Here is a 15,962-nt window from a genome sequence, read left to right as displayed (position 1 = left end):
TATCTTTTCAGGATACAACATTAATGAAGTTAAAACAAAGGCAATAGTCTTAAATTATGAACCCACACACAGATTGGTTTAGCAATATCCATATTAATGGTGACATGATCCAATGAAGTATTTAGGATTATGGATTAAAATAATTCCACTGTGGCAGCTAAGGATATGTATGAAGAGGCTAAACAAAAGATAATACAAAAACTGAGAAATTGGAAGCTCTATTATATGGATATGGATAGTAAGATACAAGCAGTTAAATTTAAAAAAAAAAAAAAAAGGAAAAAAACAAAATATAAGGGATAGAAATGAAAAGCTACACTTTTGTTATACACATGACTTCTTCAGAGTAAATACATTAGCAATCCATTTCATTAAATATTTCAGTTGAACCAATCACTTTTAAAAAACAATTAAACATTTAATTAATGAATCAATTTCTTAAAGACAACCAAAAACAATCCTTATAAAAAATGCAAACCCTATTAAAACCTATATAAAAAGTATGTGTGTACACTGTTTGAAAAATGTATAGAAATATAATAACTAGAACACTGAATCATTATGACTTCTTAACTTTAAGCCTTCTATTAAAAAAAAAAAAAAAACACTTGATATTCATAACCTCGTTCAGACTGGGGTGCTTGTCAGCTCCAAATCTCACCTGCCAAAGTGTCTATCTCCAACCTATTCTTATAGTCCCCACCCCTCATATCAATAGGTACGTGTTCAAGAATAGAAAAAAGGAATTTTTTATACTTATTACAGCATCTAGAATGTTTATAAAGTGCATTATTTACATCACCCTTTTTTGATGAAATAAACATAATCTTTAATTCTATCCTGAAGGCGACTGGTCATCATCCCAATATAATAGGCATCACAGCCAGAATACCTACTCAAATATACTATACATTTGGTGTTACAACTATACCATCCTGGTATACTAATGGTATAGTTAAGATGTCTTACACTTGTATAGGGCCCTTCTGCTGTATATCGACACATGTTACATGCTTATATATCCCTATTTCCTTGGTAATAAAACTGGGATTGGTTAGTAGTCTGGTGTTATCTTTGTGTAAAATAGTTTTAATGTTAATCCCTCATTTATATACAAAACTCTTGTTTCCTTCCAGCTGTTCTAAACAACTCACTGTTTCCTGTATTATTTTCCCATTATTACTAATAATGTTCCTAATATCCAAGCTATCAATAGTTATTAGTAAATTACAAGTCAGACTTCTATTAATAGTCGATAAAGCAAAAGAAATACCCCTACGAGGAGCAAAGCCTTCTCTTAAAATGGGTGGAAAATTATTTTTTTTTTCTCTTATTTCATTTACCACATTTAATAAAAACTCCCTCTTATAACCTGTGTTTACAAATAAGGAAGTAATAAATTCCACTTCTTTCTCAAACTTCCCCCTCATCAGTGGTCATCCGAGAGGCCCTAATGTACTGCCTCTTGGGGATATTTTCTTTAAAAAAAAGATGGATGGTAACTTTGATAATGAAGGTAGTTGTTAGAAAACACCTTCTTCCTATGTATACTGCTTTCAAAAAGTCTACTGTCTTGACTCCATTTTAATTTAACATACAGAAAACTAACTTCTAAACCACATTCTCCCAAGGTAAAGTGCAAAAAATCAGACTCACAATTTAATTTATTGATAATCTTAGTACAGTCATCTATGCTTCCCCTGCTATTAAGAAAAGGTAATCTACAAACGTATTATAATATATTATTTTGTATTCTTCTTTTAGGAAAATCATATTCTCATATTTCCACCACCCTAGAACAATGTTAGCAAAAGCAGGTACAGCCGGGGAGCCCACAGCCACCCTTTGTTTTGCTTATAACATTTCTTATTAAACATAAAATAAATCTTATCCAATAACACCTGTAATAATCCACAATAAAAATTATCCTGGGTGCCAGGAATACTGGTGAGTGTGGTAAGATATTTCCTAGTATAATCTCTTCCCTCATCATGGGGTATAGAATTAAACAATGAACTAATATCAACAGTAATCAAGATATCCCCATGTAGAACATCCTAACTATACCATTAGTATACAAGGGTGATATAATTGTAACACCAAAGGTGTATTATATTTTGGTAGGTGTTCTGACTGTGATGCCTGTTATATTGGGATGACAACCAGACGCTTTCAGGATAGAACTAGAGCATGTTTATTCCATCAAAAAGGAAGAGGTAAATAATGCACTTTGTAAACATTCTAGATGCTTTTAATAAGTATAAAAAATTCATTTTTTCTATTCTTGAACAGTTAACTCTTGATGTGAGGGATAGGGACTACAAGAATAGATAGGAGAATAAAGAAGCAGTGTAGGAGGTGAGATTTGGAGCTGATAAACACCCCAGTCTGAATGAAGTTATAAATATCAGTTTTTTTTTTTTAAATAGAAGGCTTAAAATTAAGAAAGATTCATATTGATTCACAGTTCTAGTCATTATATTTTCTGTAATAATTTTTCACACAGTGTACATATATATTTTTACATAGGTTTTTGTAGGGTTTGTATTTTTATAAAGATTGTTTTTGGTTATTTGTCTTTAAGAAAGTGATTCATTAATTAAATGTTTAATTATTTTTTTAAAAGTGATTGGTCCAACTGATATATTTAATGAAATGGATTGTTAATGTATTTATTCTGAAGAAGTCATTTGTATGACAAATGTGGCTATTAAATCATTAGAACTGTAGTTTTTCATCTCTATCCCTTGTATTTTGGTTGTTTTTTGCTTTTTTGTGTTCATTTACCACTGTCAGTTTTGGTTGTTTTTTTTTATATTTTTTCAGTTAAAATTTTTTAATCCCTTTAGTCTTGTACACAGGCCAGACATATTTTAAATAACCAGAGGGAAAGTTGTGAATAGTTATTAATAAAGAGCTGAAGGATTTTATCTGGGAGGGTAAGACTTCAAGAATCTAGTGAGATAAGATGAGTCTTCCAGTAGAACAGGGCAGATTGGGATCACCCGATTTAAAGAGGTATTTTCAGAGCTACACAGTTAAGGCTCCTATACATAGCACAAGCAGAAACCTATAATTCAAAGTGGAAAGGGATGATGATGAAACAGGGGAAGCACAAGAAACAAGAGAGTCTCTGATTTTGGATCCAGATCTTTAAGGGAATAGAGATTTTATATTCATAAAGTATCAGAAAGTATTCCTAGCACTAATCCAACACAGGAATGGAGAAAGGAGATTCTGCTGGTAGGGATGACTGCAATTAGGGATACAGACAATAGGTAAGAGGGGGCTGGAATTTATTGGAGAAAACTGGCAGAGGAACCAAGCTTTTGGGAGCAAATAAATAGAGAGGGAAAGGTAATAGAATGGGAAGACACCAAGAACTTATTTAGACTGCAGGTTAGAGATTGCCTTCCCTAGCAAGGATTGCTATCGGAGTATAACTCAAAGAGAAAGAAATAGGGGGTTCTAAACGAAAGACCAGTGCTGGTAGAGTTTTTTATTAGAATCTATAACAGAAGCTGCCATTAAAAAAGGAATAATTAGTAGATTATATAAAATATTGCATGATAACTACAAGAATCAATCAGAGGAGGTTAGGATTGGGAAGAGATTGGTTAAACAATTCACAAAGACACAATGGGGATATTGGGGGAATATATGTATGTCTCCCAAATATGCAACAATATCTAGAAGATTTAGGATGTATGCTTGGAAATGTTTGCATAGATATTTTTGTACTCTGAGTAGACTCCAGAGAATTTTTCTTCAGGTAGACCGCAAATGTTGGAGGTGTGTTCGAGAAGAAAGATGTAATTGGGAACATATTTTCTGGGAGTGTAGTGAGTTGGCAGACTTTAAATATTCCCTGCAGACTACTCTGACTGAGATACTGGGTGAGCAAATTGGTGTAACTAGGGAAATGATTTTTCTGAGCTGTGATACAGAATCAGAATTGCCTAGACATAGTAAAGCCTTGCTGAGTCTAATTATGGTGGCCGCCAAAAAAAAACAGTTACTAGAAAATGGTAATCAAAGTCTAAACCGACTGTACTAGAAGTAGTGAATATAGTAACAGAGATAAAACAACTGGAATTTGGATCTTTAAGAAAGGATAGGAGCACATTGCATAGGAAAAAAATAGGAATTGTGGAAACAGTACATACAAGGGAGGAATGAGGTTTAAAAGAAGGCAGGACTTGAATGAGCTATGCTTGACTGACAATGATTGGGTAGATTATAAATGATGTATAATATTGGCTAGATAAGTGATGTATAATATTTGCAGCTAGGATTGTGACAATATGGTTTGTGATATAAAATGCTTGCAGCAGGAATTGTCAGTGTGGTTTGTTTTCATTTATATATGTGTATGATTGCCTATGTCATAAGTGATCATTTAATAAAGATGTTTCTTGTTTAAATAAAAAAGAGAAAGCAGAAATTGAATAATTTATGTAATGTTACACAGACTATATGATATATAACAATATATATGATGTATAATGTTTGTAAATGTGAACTTGTTAATATGGTTTGATTACTTTTATATAAATATGTTTGCCTATGTCACAAGAGATAAAATAGATGTTTAACAAGAAAAAATAGCCTTGCTTCTCCTAGATTTATGGTGGTCTTCATAAAGTCAGACCTTATGGGTGCCTACATTATTAAATGCATAAACTGTCAATACAGAGATTTATTGTCACTAACTGTAGTAGGTCAACCAATGAGAAATAAATGATTTTCTTCCCTTTTCGGGCACAAGTGGATAATTTATAATCTGTAACTGAAGAACTCCTGATGAGGGACTGATTACTCAGAAAGCTGGAATAATTATAAAACCTGTGTGGATCCAGTAAAAAGTAGCAGACCACCCCCCTTTGTTCCACTTTTCATATGTTTTCTGTTAGTGGACCAGCACAGCAGTTCATTTTTTTTCTGCTATCATTAAAGGGTCCCTCAGGAGAAATTATTTTAATTTGCGTGCATGTTCCACTTTTATCCCCTTTGTTGCATATATTTAAATGTAGTTATGAACTGTCAAAATTAATCCTTTTTAGATAGATGATACTGTACTTTTAACAATTTTGACAGGACATTTTCCTTGTGTATTTGTGTATAGGATGTGACCATGTTGCTACCAGACTGGGAAGATGGACATTTTTATTTAGCAAAGTACTATGATAAGTTGATGCCCATGGTAACAGACAACAAAATGGAGAAACAAGGAGAATTGATCCGGTACATAGTTCATCACTGTGGAAAGTAAGTGAATACAACCCACTATTCTTAAGTGTTGCAGTTAGGAAGACACTTCCATATTAAGCCCGAGTTTAAATTTTATAAATTTTGTACTGAGACTGAAATTAATGGTGATATGAAAAATTATAAGTGCATTAGTTAACAGAAAATGTGGAAACAAGAAAATACACAGCATATTACTTGTCAGAACAGATTGAGACTTTTCTTTTCGGTATAAATTACTTTGTTTAAAGCTCATTTGCAGTGAAAATGTGAGTTGATCTGAGTTTTTATTTACTTACTTTATTTTATTTGCATTTGCTTCCCTGGAAAGTCCAACAGGACATTGACCCCTTTTCAACAGAGGCCCATGGAGAAAAGCTCCAGAGTTATTATTATAAGGCATAAAACAGAGTCCTAAAAAAACAGAAATATAAAATAATACTGAAACAGAATCATGATACAAGTACATAAATCTGTGGCACTCATTGATGGTAACTTGTACTCTTTGCTCATATTTACCTGTTAAGCAAAACAGAAGAATATTGAATGGGAAGAGCAGAATATAAAGGAGAAACCAATTAGTGAGTATAGTTAATTCCAGTAGAACTAGAGTGAATGAGTATAAGAATAGTCGATACTGGATAAAATTATTTACAAAATATGTTTGCTATGTGCAACTTAATTACACAGGAGAGACTCTTGATTATTCCAAGGAAGGGTGGTGGTGGGATGATTCTGATATGTTACAAGAACGTAGCCATGAATCTGTTAGGTAGATTTGCAAGTGCATTTTGAATGAAAAAAGGTTACCACTGAACTTTAGATTTAGAGGGAGAGAGTTCCATATTCTGGAAATGTGTTTGGCGCATAGGACTTTACCTCCTGAACTGTTAGCTCTGTGTGCTTAGTAAAGATTTATACATGGATTGCACACTTCTTATTGCTATGTATGGTGTAAGGGTATTTTTAGACTGGGACATATGTTTGATTTATAGATTAGATTGTCTGCCATAAGTAGACAAATGTAGCTGAGTTGTTGAGGTAGTTTCAACCTTTTGAGTTTTTGGTGGGCTTTGCAGTGCGTCATTGCTGTAGTTTAGTGGGCACATTGGAGTACAGATTAGTGAGTATGGGTGAGGCATAAAGTATTGTTTGGAAGTAGGTAGGCAGGGACTAGTTTTTCTGCTGTTTTCAGTAAGAAAATTTGTGCTTTATAGGGTCCCAAGTTTCTGATGTCTTTTTATTACTTTTTGTGTATGTAAGACATATTTTAGGTTATCAGTTGTGATCCTGATTAGTTTGGTATAACCAAGTTGTTGAATTTGAGTGTTGCTTAGGAAAGTAATGCTTAGTTTAGGCTTACTATCATTGTGTGATTTGGGAGTAAAGAAAAGTAATTTGGTCTTTTTGGGATTTAGCAGGATTTGGGAGTTAAACCCAGACTCGGTAGAGAAAAATGATTCTTGAGTTTTTGTTTGCAATGAGTTAAGATTTTCTGCTGTACAGATGAGTGTCATTTTGTCTCCCTGTTGTCTACCATCATGGTATAATTAGATGCTGGCTGAAGGTCATTTATGAAGATGTTGAAAAGTAAGGGGCCCAGGATTGAACCCTGGGATATCCCTATTTTAACTGGGAGAAAAAAGAGTTTGATTCCACTTGACCACTTGGTCTCTGTATTAAAGATAGCCACTGAACCATTGTAGGACTTAATTTGAGAGGCCTAACAGTTTTAGATTTTAAAGGGGTAAGATAGAGTTAAATACTCTTGAAAGATCTAAGAATAGAGCAGAGACTATTGTACCATTTTCCCGTTGAAGTTGACAGTATTCATAAAGTCCAGAAGTGCTGGTGTAGTACATTGATTGGGTCTGAAGCCATTTTGTTTATGGGAGATAATTTCAATGTCTAAGAGATACTGGAGGACTTGAGTATAGATACTTTTCTCAAGGATTTTTTAGAGGTGGGAAGCATGGCAATTGGGTGATTTTTTTTGCTTTTCTCCCAGGTTGGAGCATAGTGGTTGCTGTCTTTATAGTGTGGATGTAGTTATATGTCAGCATTGCTGCTTTGGTAAATAGGTTTACTTAAAATGTGCATTTTATTCATTCTTTCCTAATTTCCTTCTAATGTTGTGGGATCTCAAACGCTGCCTGGTTTTATTGACTGCATCTTAGAACATGAGTAAATAAATGTAACAATGTCAATTTTTATTCTGTTTCAGTGGAAAACTTTCACCTGAACATGATGTATTCAGCTGCTTTTGTCTTTTCCACATTCATTGTGGTCTGGAGAGGGGACATAAAATGTTTTGTATGAAGTGCAGCTGGGTTTGTACAGTGCTTCACCATAGGCAGTATAAGTTGTTATTGTTTGATATGTACTTAAACGTGTACATTTGTGTATATCCAGTTCAAAATATCAAACGATATTTGATTGGCAGTTGGGCTCCCTATTGAAATATTGGTACTTGAAATGCCGAGTGCTGACAAGCCAAAAAAAAGACTGAAAATACAGAAGAGTGAATCTCGAAAATGAGATGAGTGGAATAAGGGTTAATTAGAAGGATATATGAAGGGTCAGAGGCAAAAATGAAGATGGGAGGGTTCCTGTTCAACAGAATTTGTTTGAACAGAGGAACCAGGCAAATATGTCCTTTTTCCCCTTTATTTGTTTTAGATTTAGAGCCATTGACAAAGAAAATAAGGAATTCACAACTTCAAAGATATAACTGGTATGGTAATTTAAAAAAATGGCTTTATTTGGAGATGGTATTATGTTGTACTTAATAAATCCAAAAAGACATTTTGGTGCCGTGGAGCATTATTTTCAGAATACAAAATAAAGGAAGGATAAAGGCTGTAATAGTAAACTCTGTATCCACATATACATTGGTTCAGCAACACCCGTATTTATGGGGACATAATAAGATGAAGTATTAGGTATATGGATTAAAAAGGATTCTGTTATAGCAGCTAAGGATATGTCAGAAGAAACTAAACAAAAGATAATACAAATTTGAGCAACTGAAAACTCTTGAACTTAAGTATGGATAGTAAGATACGAGCAATGGAAATGTTTCTAGTCCATTAGTTTTATATACAGGTCAGGCATATTTTTATCAACCAGAGGAGAAGTTGTAGGCAACAATTAGAGCTGAACAAATTTATTTGGGAGGGGAAGAGTTAAGTGGGATAAGTCGATTCACGTGTATAACAACTGGTTAGGATTACCTAATTTGAAGGAATACTTTAGAGCTGTGCAACTCAGGCTTGTATATATTACCCAAGCAGAAGGTTATAAATGATGAAAGGGGGTAGGAGGAGTTAGACATAACAAGAGAGTTAAGATTTTGGATTCATGTCCTTGAGATTTACAAGACCCATGCATAATGTTATATACATAAAGTAGCAGAAAATATTCTGAAAAAACTGTCAGTGGCTCAACAGGTAGCGCACACACCTTTAGTGCTGCAGAATCAGAAGTCTTTAGATTCTGTTTCCACACCAGGTACTTAGATTAATTCCTCTCAGTAATTATGATGTATTGCAGCATAGTGGGTTGTCTGCTGCACTCCTTAGTGTGCGTTCCGTCAGATGGGCGACTGTAACGTGTGGTCCCATCTGTTTGAATTAGTGGTAGCTCAAGTGGATGTAAAAGATCACTGGAGTATATTTAAACAGGGAGCTTTTTGTATTGAATGGTTCTGATTAAGTTTCAATATACAATGAAATAAAAGTGTTCAACCTTTCTTATTAAAGAGTTTTTAATACAGTATTTCACTGTTTCCATGGTGGTGGCATCGCTTACACACCATTTCTTTGGTTGTTGGTTTAGATTTTGATTTCCATTTTCTAGTAATTGATTTTTTGGCAGCCACCAGAATTAAACTTAACAAAGCCTCGTTATGTCTAGGCAATTCAGATCCTGTATCCCAGCTTAAAAAATAATTTCCTTGGTTTCACTTATTTGCTCAGCTAGTGTTCTTTACAGAATACTCTGTACAGAATTTTTAAAGTCTGCCAACTCATTACACTGTCAAAATACATGTTCAAATTGATCCCTTTTCAACTCCATTCCCTGCAATATTTGGTTTATCTGACACAAAACTTTAGTACATGTCCATATGTCATTTATTTCAAATTTCCACCAAGGATTTCAGAATTCACCACTATCATCTTTTAAGGTTTGTAAAGGTTTTCTAATGGGTGCCTTTCTTTTCAGACCCGCTTCCTCTATGGGATCTCTGTTTTGTATTGGAAAATCGTATGCTTATTCCATTTGAATCAAACTATAGCACTGAGTTAAAATTGCATATCACAAAAAAGTGTTTTTTTGGTAGCAGTTACCACAGATGGAAGAATTTACAAACTTCAGGCTTTATGCATAAAACCACCATATCTGGTCCTTTACAAAGATAGGGCAATCCTGAGAATAAACCCGACCTTCATGCCTCTAGATAACTATGGAAGCTAATATCAGCAAATGTATACATTTTCCAATATTTTTCTAAGTATTCCAGTAAAGGAGAATACTTGTTGGACTATATGGATATCAGATTGCATGGCAATCGCTTGGTTTGCACATAGAAGAGCATGTCCCTGTATTTGTAAATGTCTGGAACCATGAGTAAGCACTTTTCTCTTGTGTCTTCTGCCAGCTTGGTGGAAATAGGTATCCTAAGACAATGTAGTAATTGTCTCATATTCACTGACAACCACCTAATTCCTAAACAATTGGAGATAATGTTAATGTGAGAGATGTAATTGTATATTGTCATTGGAGGCAATACTCATACTCACAAGTACACAACACAACACCACATCCTACCTACACCTTCACTAATGACGTAGCACACAGACCAATTATGGTGAGGCCAATTCCCCAAGACCTTCGAGGTGTAACTATAACAATGGGGCTCCTCAGCAAATTCATAAGCTTTGTACCAAAGCAGTATCCACTACGACACATACAGCCTTAGCACAATATGTCTCAGTTCATAAGCTCATAAGGCAAACCCCCACACCAGCTAATGTCCTAGTCACAGGTGATTCCATCATGAGACACACACATGTCCCACAAGGAGATAGTCACAGTCTGCTACCAGTCAGGGGGCAGGATCTGCCAGATCACACATGCAACTCAGGTCATTGAGCCTCAAGTACTAGTATGACTCGGTTGTTCGTGTGGGTGTGAATGACCTTATACTCCCCTCTCAAGACTGTACGAAGACAAATATGATAGCGGTCACTGATTGTGTGTCCCCCAGGCTGGTATGTGCCTAGTATTGAACAAAATTCTACTTTCTACAAGAATAATGCCACAGTATGACAAAAGATAATTTACTTTAACAATTGGCTCAGTTTTTGGTGTCATTCATAGGTGATGCAATGTTGGTCAACAAGGGAGGATATGGTTGACAGACTACGCTGTTTAAGTAAGGATGGTCTGCATCTTGGGCTTCTTAATATAGTCTAAATCTTTGTCCATCAACATAGTAATCAAATTGTATTAACAAGTTCACATTTACTTCACATATATTGCTATATATCATATAACCTAAGCATATTAATTAAATTATTCAATTCCTGCCCATGCAAGAATGAGACAAAGCACATTAATTTGTATTTTGTCTTGCTCTTTTAACCAGGCTTCTTTTCTTCTTTTTACATTGTAGTGCCTACATTTCTTAAAACTGAACAAGAAGAAAGAGAGAGTGAAGAAAGAAAGAAAAAAAAAACAATAGTACCTATTTTAAATTTACAGTCCCCATTACACTTACAAATAACTGAGAAAACTTTACTTTATACCATGTAAAGAAAATCATACCCCGCAAAAATAGTACTGTTAAGAAAAAAATGCTTTTTTTCTCCCCCCATCTTCCTCTCATTTTTCCAAACATTAATGTCATGAAGTAGGGCATATAATTTGGAGTCCCCCACAAGTCCAACAAATTCTGAAAAAGTCCAATATTTCCAGATTTTCTTGTTCTGTCATATTTCACAAATATAATTATTGCATTGTAATCCCACATTAAGTTACTGGTTTTATTACTGATCATCTCCATCCCCCATATCATGTCTCTGCATTATTTCCAACATACTGTCAGTTCCTCTTGTCAGCTCTCATGCTCTCTCCCTTCTCTCCAACATTTTGTGTTGAAACAGTGGAAAAGGTTTCCCAGGTACAGTCTTTCTGTGGTCTTTATTACCAGAAAAACTAGAAGCAGAATCTCCTTCTATTTCACAGCTCACTTTTTGTTGGACAAACTTTTGTATTTCCTCTTTAGTGTGTTCTTCATCAAAAAATGAATTTGTCCCTCCAGGGAAGAATACCTTGATGACAGCTGGGTACAGCAGTTTGAATCTCACACCTGCATCTCAACATTCCCTGAATAGTGGAATAAATTTACTCCTCTTCTGCCTGGTGTACAGGAGTAATCTTTCTCCACAAACACTCTGCTGTCCCCCACTTTTAGTATTTTGTTTTTCTGCCACAGTTTTGTCAGAATCAACTCCTCCTGCTGGTAGGATTGCATCTTTACTATTAAAGGTCTAGGTTGCTTTCTCATAGCCAGGTTTGGAGCATACACACGATGTGGCCTTTCAACTAACTACTACTGTGGAATGCCAGTCCAGTTGCTTATTTGTGCTTTCATAAAATTAATGCAGTCTGCTCCTCCCAGCTTCTGTGGTATAGCTGAAAAAAAGAAGTTATGTACTCACCGTAACATTCCATCTGAGTTGTTGCATTTCATTTGTCTTCAACCTGTGGGACATGGATCCAGGACCGATCCGACTCGGACGAATTTCTCCAGCATTTGATCCAAACTCCATGCTCCTCCCCCACCCTTAATGCCCCTGTTTCCTTCCTCCCTTCAGATTGAGTTTGCTGCTCCCCATAGCAACCCAATCTGACACCACGTTCTACCCCCTGATACCAGAACACTCAGATAGTATCAACAGAAATAACCCTTTATGCCAAGGAAAGGGCCATGTCTTATCCAGCCAGACCACCACACAGCCCATATAAGGCAGGGGGAAGGAGGGAGGGATGTTATGGTGAGTACATAACTTATTTATCTGACGTTTTCTTCATTTGCTCTTCAACCTGTGGGACAGAATCCCTAGCTACCAGACACCTGGGAGTAACACAACACAATGTAGCACAGTGAAACCAAAGGATGCCCTACTTCTGGAGAGAAGAGCCAACTTATAATGGGAGATGAAGGTATGTGAAAATCCCCAGGTAGCTGCAGAGCAGATGTCATCCAAAGAAACTCTGGACAAAAAGGCAGCTGAAGTAGCCAAAGACCTAGTAGAGTACGCCTTAACAGGACCTGGTGGAGGCAATCCCTTGGTTGAATATGCCAGGAGTATACACTGAGAAATCTAATGAGCAGTAGTGGTGACCTTAGACACAGGCTTCCCTAAAAAGGGCTTAGAATAGGAAACAAAGAGTTGATCAGATTTGCAGAAGGTCTTTGTTCTGTGAAAGTTAAAAACATAATTGTCTATGAACATCCAGCAGGTGCAATTTATACTCTCCCTTATTCTGAAAGTTCGGAAAGAAGACAGGGAGGTTGATAACCTGATTGATGTTTGATTCTGAGGCCACTTTAGGCAGAAAGGAAGGATTAGTTCACAAAGAAACTCTGTCTTTGTGGAAGATCATGTAGGGGGCTTAATGGATAAGGCCTGAAGCTCCGACACCCGTTTAGCTGAAGTAGTAGCAATCAGGAATGCTGTCTTCCAAGACAGGAATTGTAGATCCGCTGAAACAGCAGGTTCAAAGGGGGAAGAAACCAAGGCTTGCAGGACCAGAGTTAAGGTCCCATGGGAGGCATAGGGTCTTTGATTGGTGGCCTAAGAAGAAAGGTACCATTCAGAAATGCTTTGCAGAGCTTAGAAGAGGATAGAAAAGCTGAATTATTCCTTATGTGTAAATTAGAAATGGCTGCTAATTGAACTTTAATTGTAGAGAAATTGGTACCCTGCTGAAAAATGCTTGCCAAAAATTCCAAGATGACAGGAACTGGAGCAGTGAAGGGATCCAAGTCCCACTGGATCTTCCTTGTGGAAGATCTATGAGCCGCTACCAAAATATTCTTAATCGGAGAAGATAACCCGGGAGTCCTAACTAACATGGGAACCGGAGCACCCAAGCGGTGAGCTTCAGACTGGCCAGATTTCAATGTGGGATCCCAGAGGGATGTGAGATCAGATCCTAAACCAGATCCAACGTCCAGGGAGGACACACTACATGAGACCACAGAAAAAGGAACCATACTTGGTGAGGCCAGAAGGGGGCAATGAGGATGACGGAGTTCCCCAGCCATTGAGCTTTTTGGATGAGTTTTGAAATAAGGGGAAGAGGAGGATAAGCATAGAGAAGACTGGAGGTCCAAGCATGAACTAGAGCATCTCTGGGAGGGCTCCCCCAGGGGGGGGGGGGGTTCAGAGCAAAAAACCCGCTGCACTTAGCGTTGAAAGGAGAGGCGAAGAGATCGCAGCAATGCTGACCCCACTTTAGAAAGACCTGCTTTGTTAATGAAGGATTCAGAGACCACTCGTAAGGCATCAGGATAGACCTGCTTAGCCTGTCCACTAGAATTTTGGACCTCCCTGGAATGTGCGTTGCAAACCATTGAATGACCATTGAAGATCGCCCACTCCTAAAAATCTCATGGCTTCGCGGCAAAGGGGATAAGACCTGGTTCCCCTAGTTTGTTGCTGTACCAGACTACTGACATATTGTCTGTCTGGATAGCAATTGTCCCTAGAGATAGGCATGAAGAGCTTGCAACACCCTCATCCCCAGGATGTTGATATGCAACTGGGTTTCCAGGGAAGACCACATGCCTTGAACTGTCTGTCCCAAGCAATGCCCCCCCAACCAAGCAGGGAGGCGTCCATGGTCACTGTGGTCAGAGGGGAGAATAAATAGGCAACCCCATAGAAGTTCTGGGGACTGCATCCACCAAAGAAGAGAATCTTTGCATGCCTGACATAGCCAAATAGGATGTGACAGTGGAGCACCCTCATCTGTAACCGAGCTGTAGGAATAAGGGTGATCATGGCCACCATGGGCCCCAGCACTCTTAAAACCAACTCCGCTGGAGGAGATGGAACTTGAAGACTCTGCAAGGCATGATGTTTGAGGCAGGGAAGTCTGTCAGGTGTCAGAAAAGCCTTGGCCTGAATGGAGTCCAACCAGGCTCCAATGAAATCCAGAACATGAACCGGTTGTAACAGAGATTTGTTGAGATTGATGCTGATGTCTAGCTAGTGAGTGATTTTGATGAGAAAGTCCCGGACTTGGCAGAGTTGATGCCTGGAGAGGGTGGAGAGGAGCCAGTCCAGATAAGGAAAGACCTGGAAGCCCTGCAGCCGCAAGTGAGATGCTACCACCACCATCACTTTGGTGAATACCCTGGGGGCTGTGATGAGACCAAAGGGTAGCACTGTGAATTGGTAATGATTGGCTCCCAGTCGGAAGCGGAGAAATCTCCAAGAGCATCTGTCCATTTTGATGTGATAGTACTCATCTTGATGGTGTACTGAGTACATCCAGTCTTTCTCCTGCAATAAGGGCAGGATAGGTTGGAGAGTGACCATCCAGAATTTCATCTTGGCAACTGACAGTTTCAGGATAGAGAGGTCCAGAATTGGCCTCAAGTCCCCCATTTTCTTTGGCACTAAAAAGAACCTGGAATAGATGCCTAATCCAGACTGGTCTGTGGGAACGGGCTGGATGACTCATTTTTCTAGCAGCATGGAAATTTTCTATACCGCTGCCTCCCTTTGTGTGGGCGGATAATCCGGAAGGGACTTGGCCTGAATCGGCCTTTGAAAGAAGGGGATTGAACATCTTCTGGATATTTATTTATTGTTTATTTTATATTTTATATTTGATTACCTGGTTGGACTTATTGGCAGTCAGGTGCCCATTTTCCGCAGAGACTCTGGGAGAAAAGCTCAACATACATGACAATCATAAAAAATACAAACGTTCCACAAAACTCAGACATGAGTGCAAATTAATATAGCAAACAATAGTATATCATAGCATTGTATGATGAGAAGTTACAGAAGTGTACTATATAGGGATACAGTAGGAAAACAAAAAATATAATGTATTTGAGTAAGAAAGTGCAGTAATATATACAGTTATATACATACATTTAAAAATACAATTTGTTATGGTAGTTTTTTTTTTCCTACGTGTTTGACCTTTGAGTAGTGCCAGAGGAAGATTTATCTGAATGGTGGTAGGGCTAGCCATGGACAGTACAGGTGCATTGCCAGATGAGATTGACGTGGTCTTTTAATTGGGTTTTAAAGATGGGACTGCTGTTTTGCAATCTGATATTTGGTGGAAGAGAATTCCAGATTTTAGCAATGGTGTAGGAATAGAGGGATTCACTAGCACTGTCTACACTTAGCTACTTCAAGAAGGGCTTTATTTGTGGATCTTAGTTGGTGAGCAGAATTGTGAAAATTGAGTAAGCCTGAGAGATCAGTAATTTTGTTTGGGTGGTACAGCAAGTAATGAGCCATGGTCAGTTGGTTATAGTTCAGTACGATGGCGAGTTCTAGCCAACCTAATTGTTTTAGTCAGTGATAGTGGTGGGAGCGGAAATTAAAGTTGGTTGCAAATCTAGCTATTTTATTATAGCACATGGACAATTTGTGTAGGCCTGTCTTGTTTGTTTG

General features: G+C 37.3%; 1 protein-coding gene across 1 annotated transcript in view; it reads left to right on the top strand.

Annotated features, from left to right (window-relative positions):
- ATR (ATR serine/threonine kinase) overlaps nt 1–15,962 on the top strand; it is a 1,835,177-nt gene that overhangs the window by 1,358,418 nt on the left and 460,797 nt on the right. Inside the window, exon 36 of the mRNA XM_044071973.1 lies at nt 5,126–5,268. Coding sequence (XP_043927908.1) covers nt 5,126–5,268 — 143 coding nt within the window. The remainder of the gene's footprint in view (nt 1–5,125; nt 5,269–15,962) is intronic.

The sequence above is a fragment of the Protopterus annectens genome, chromosome 5.part0, assembly GCF_019279795.1.
Source record: "Protopterus annectens isolate FY-2018-M chromosome 5.part0, PAN1.0, whole genome shotgun sequence".
Classification (NCBI taxonomy): Eukaryota; Metazoa; Chordata; order Ceratodontiformes; family Protopteridae; genus Protopterus; species Protopterus annectens.
This window is presented reverse-complemented; position numbering and strand designations above follow the sequence as displayed.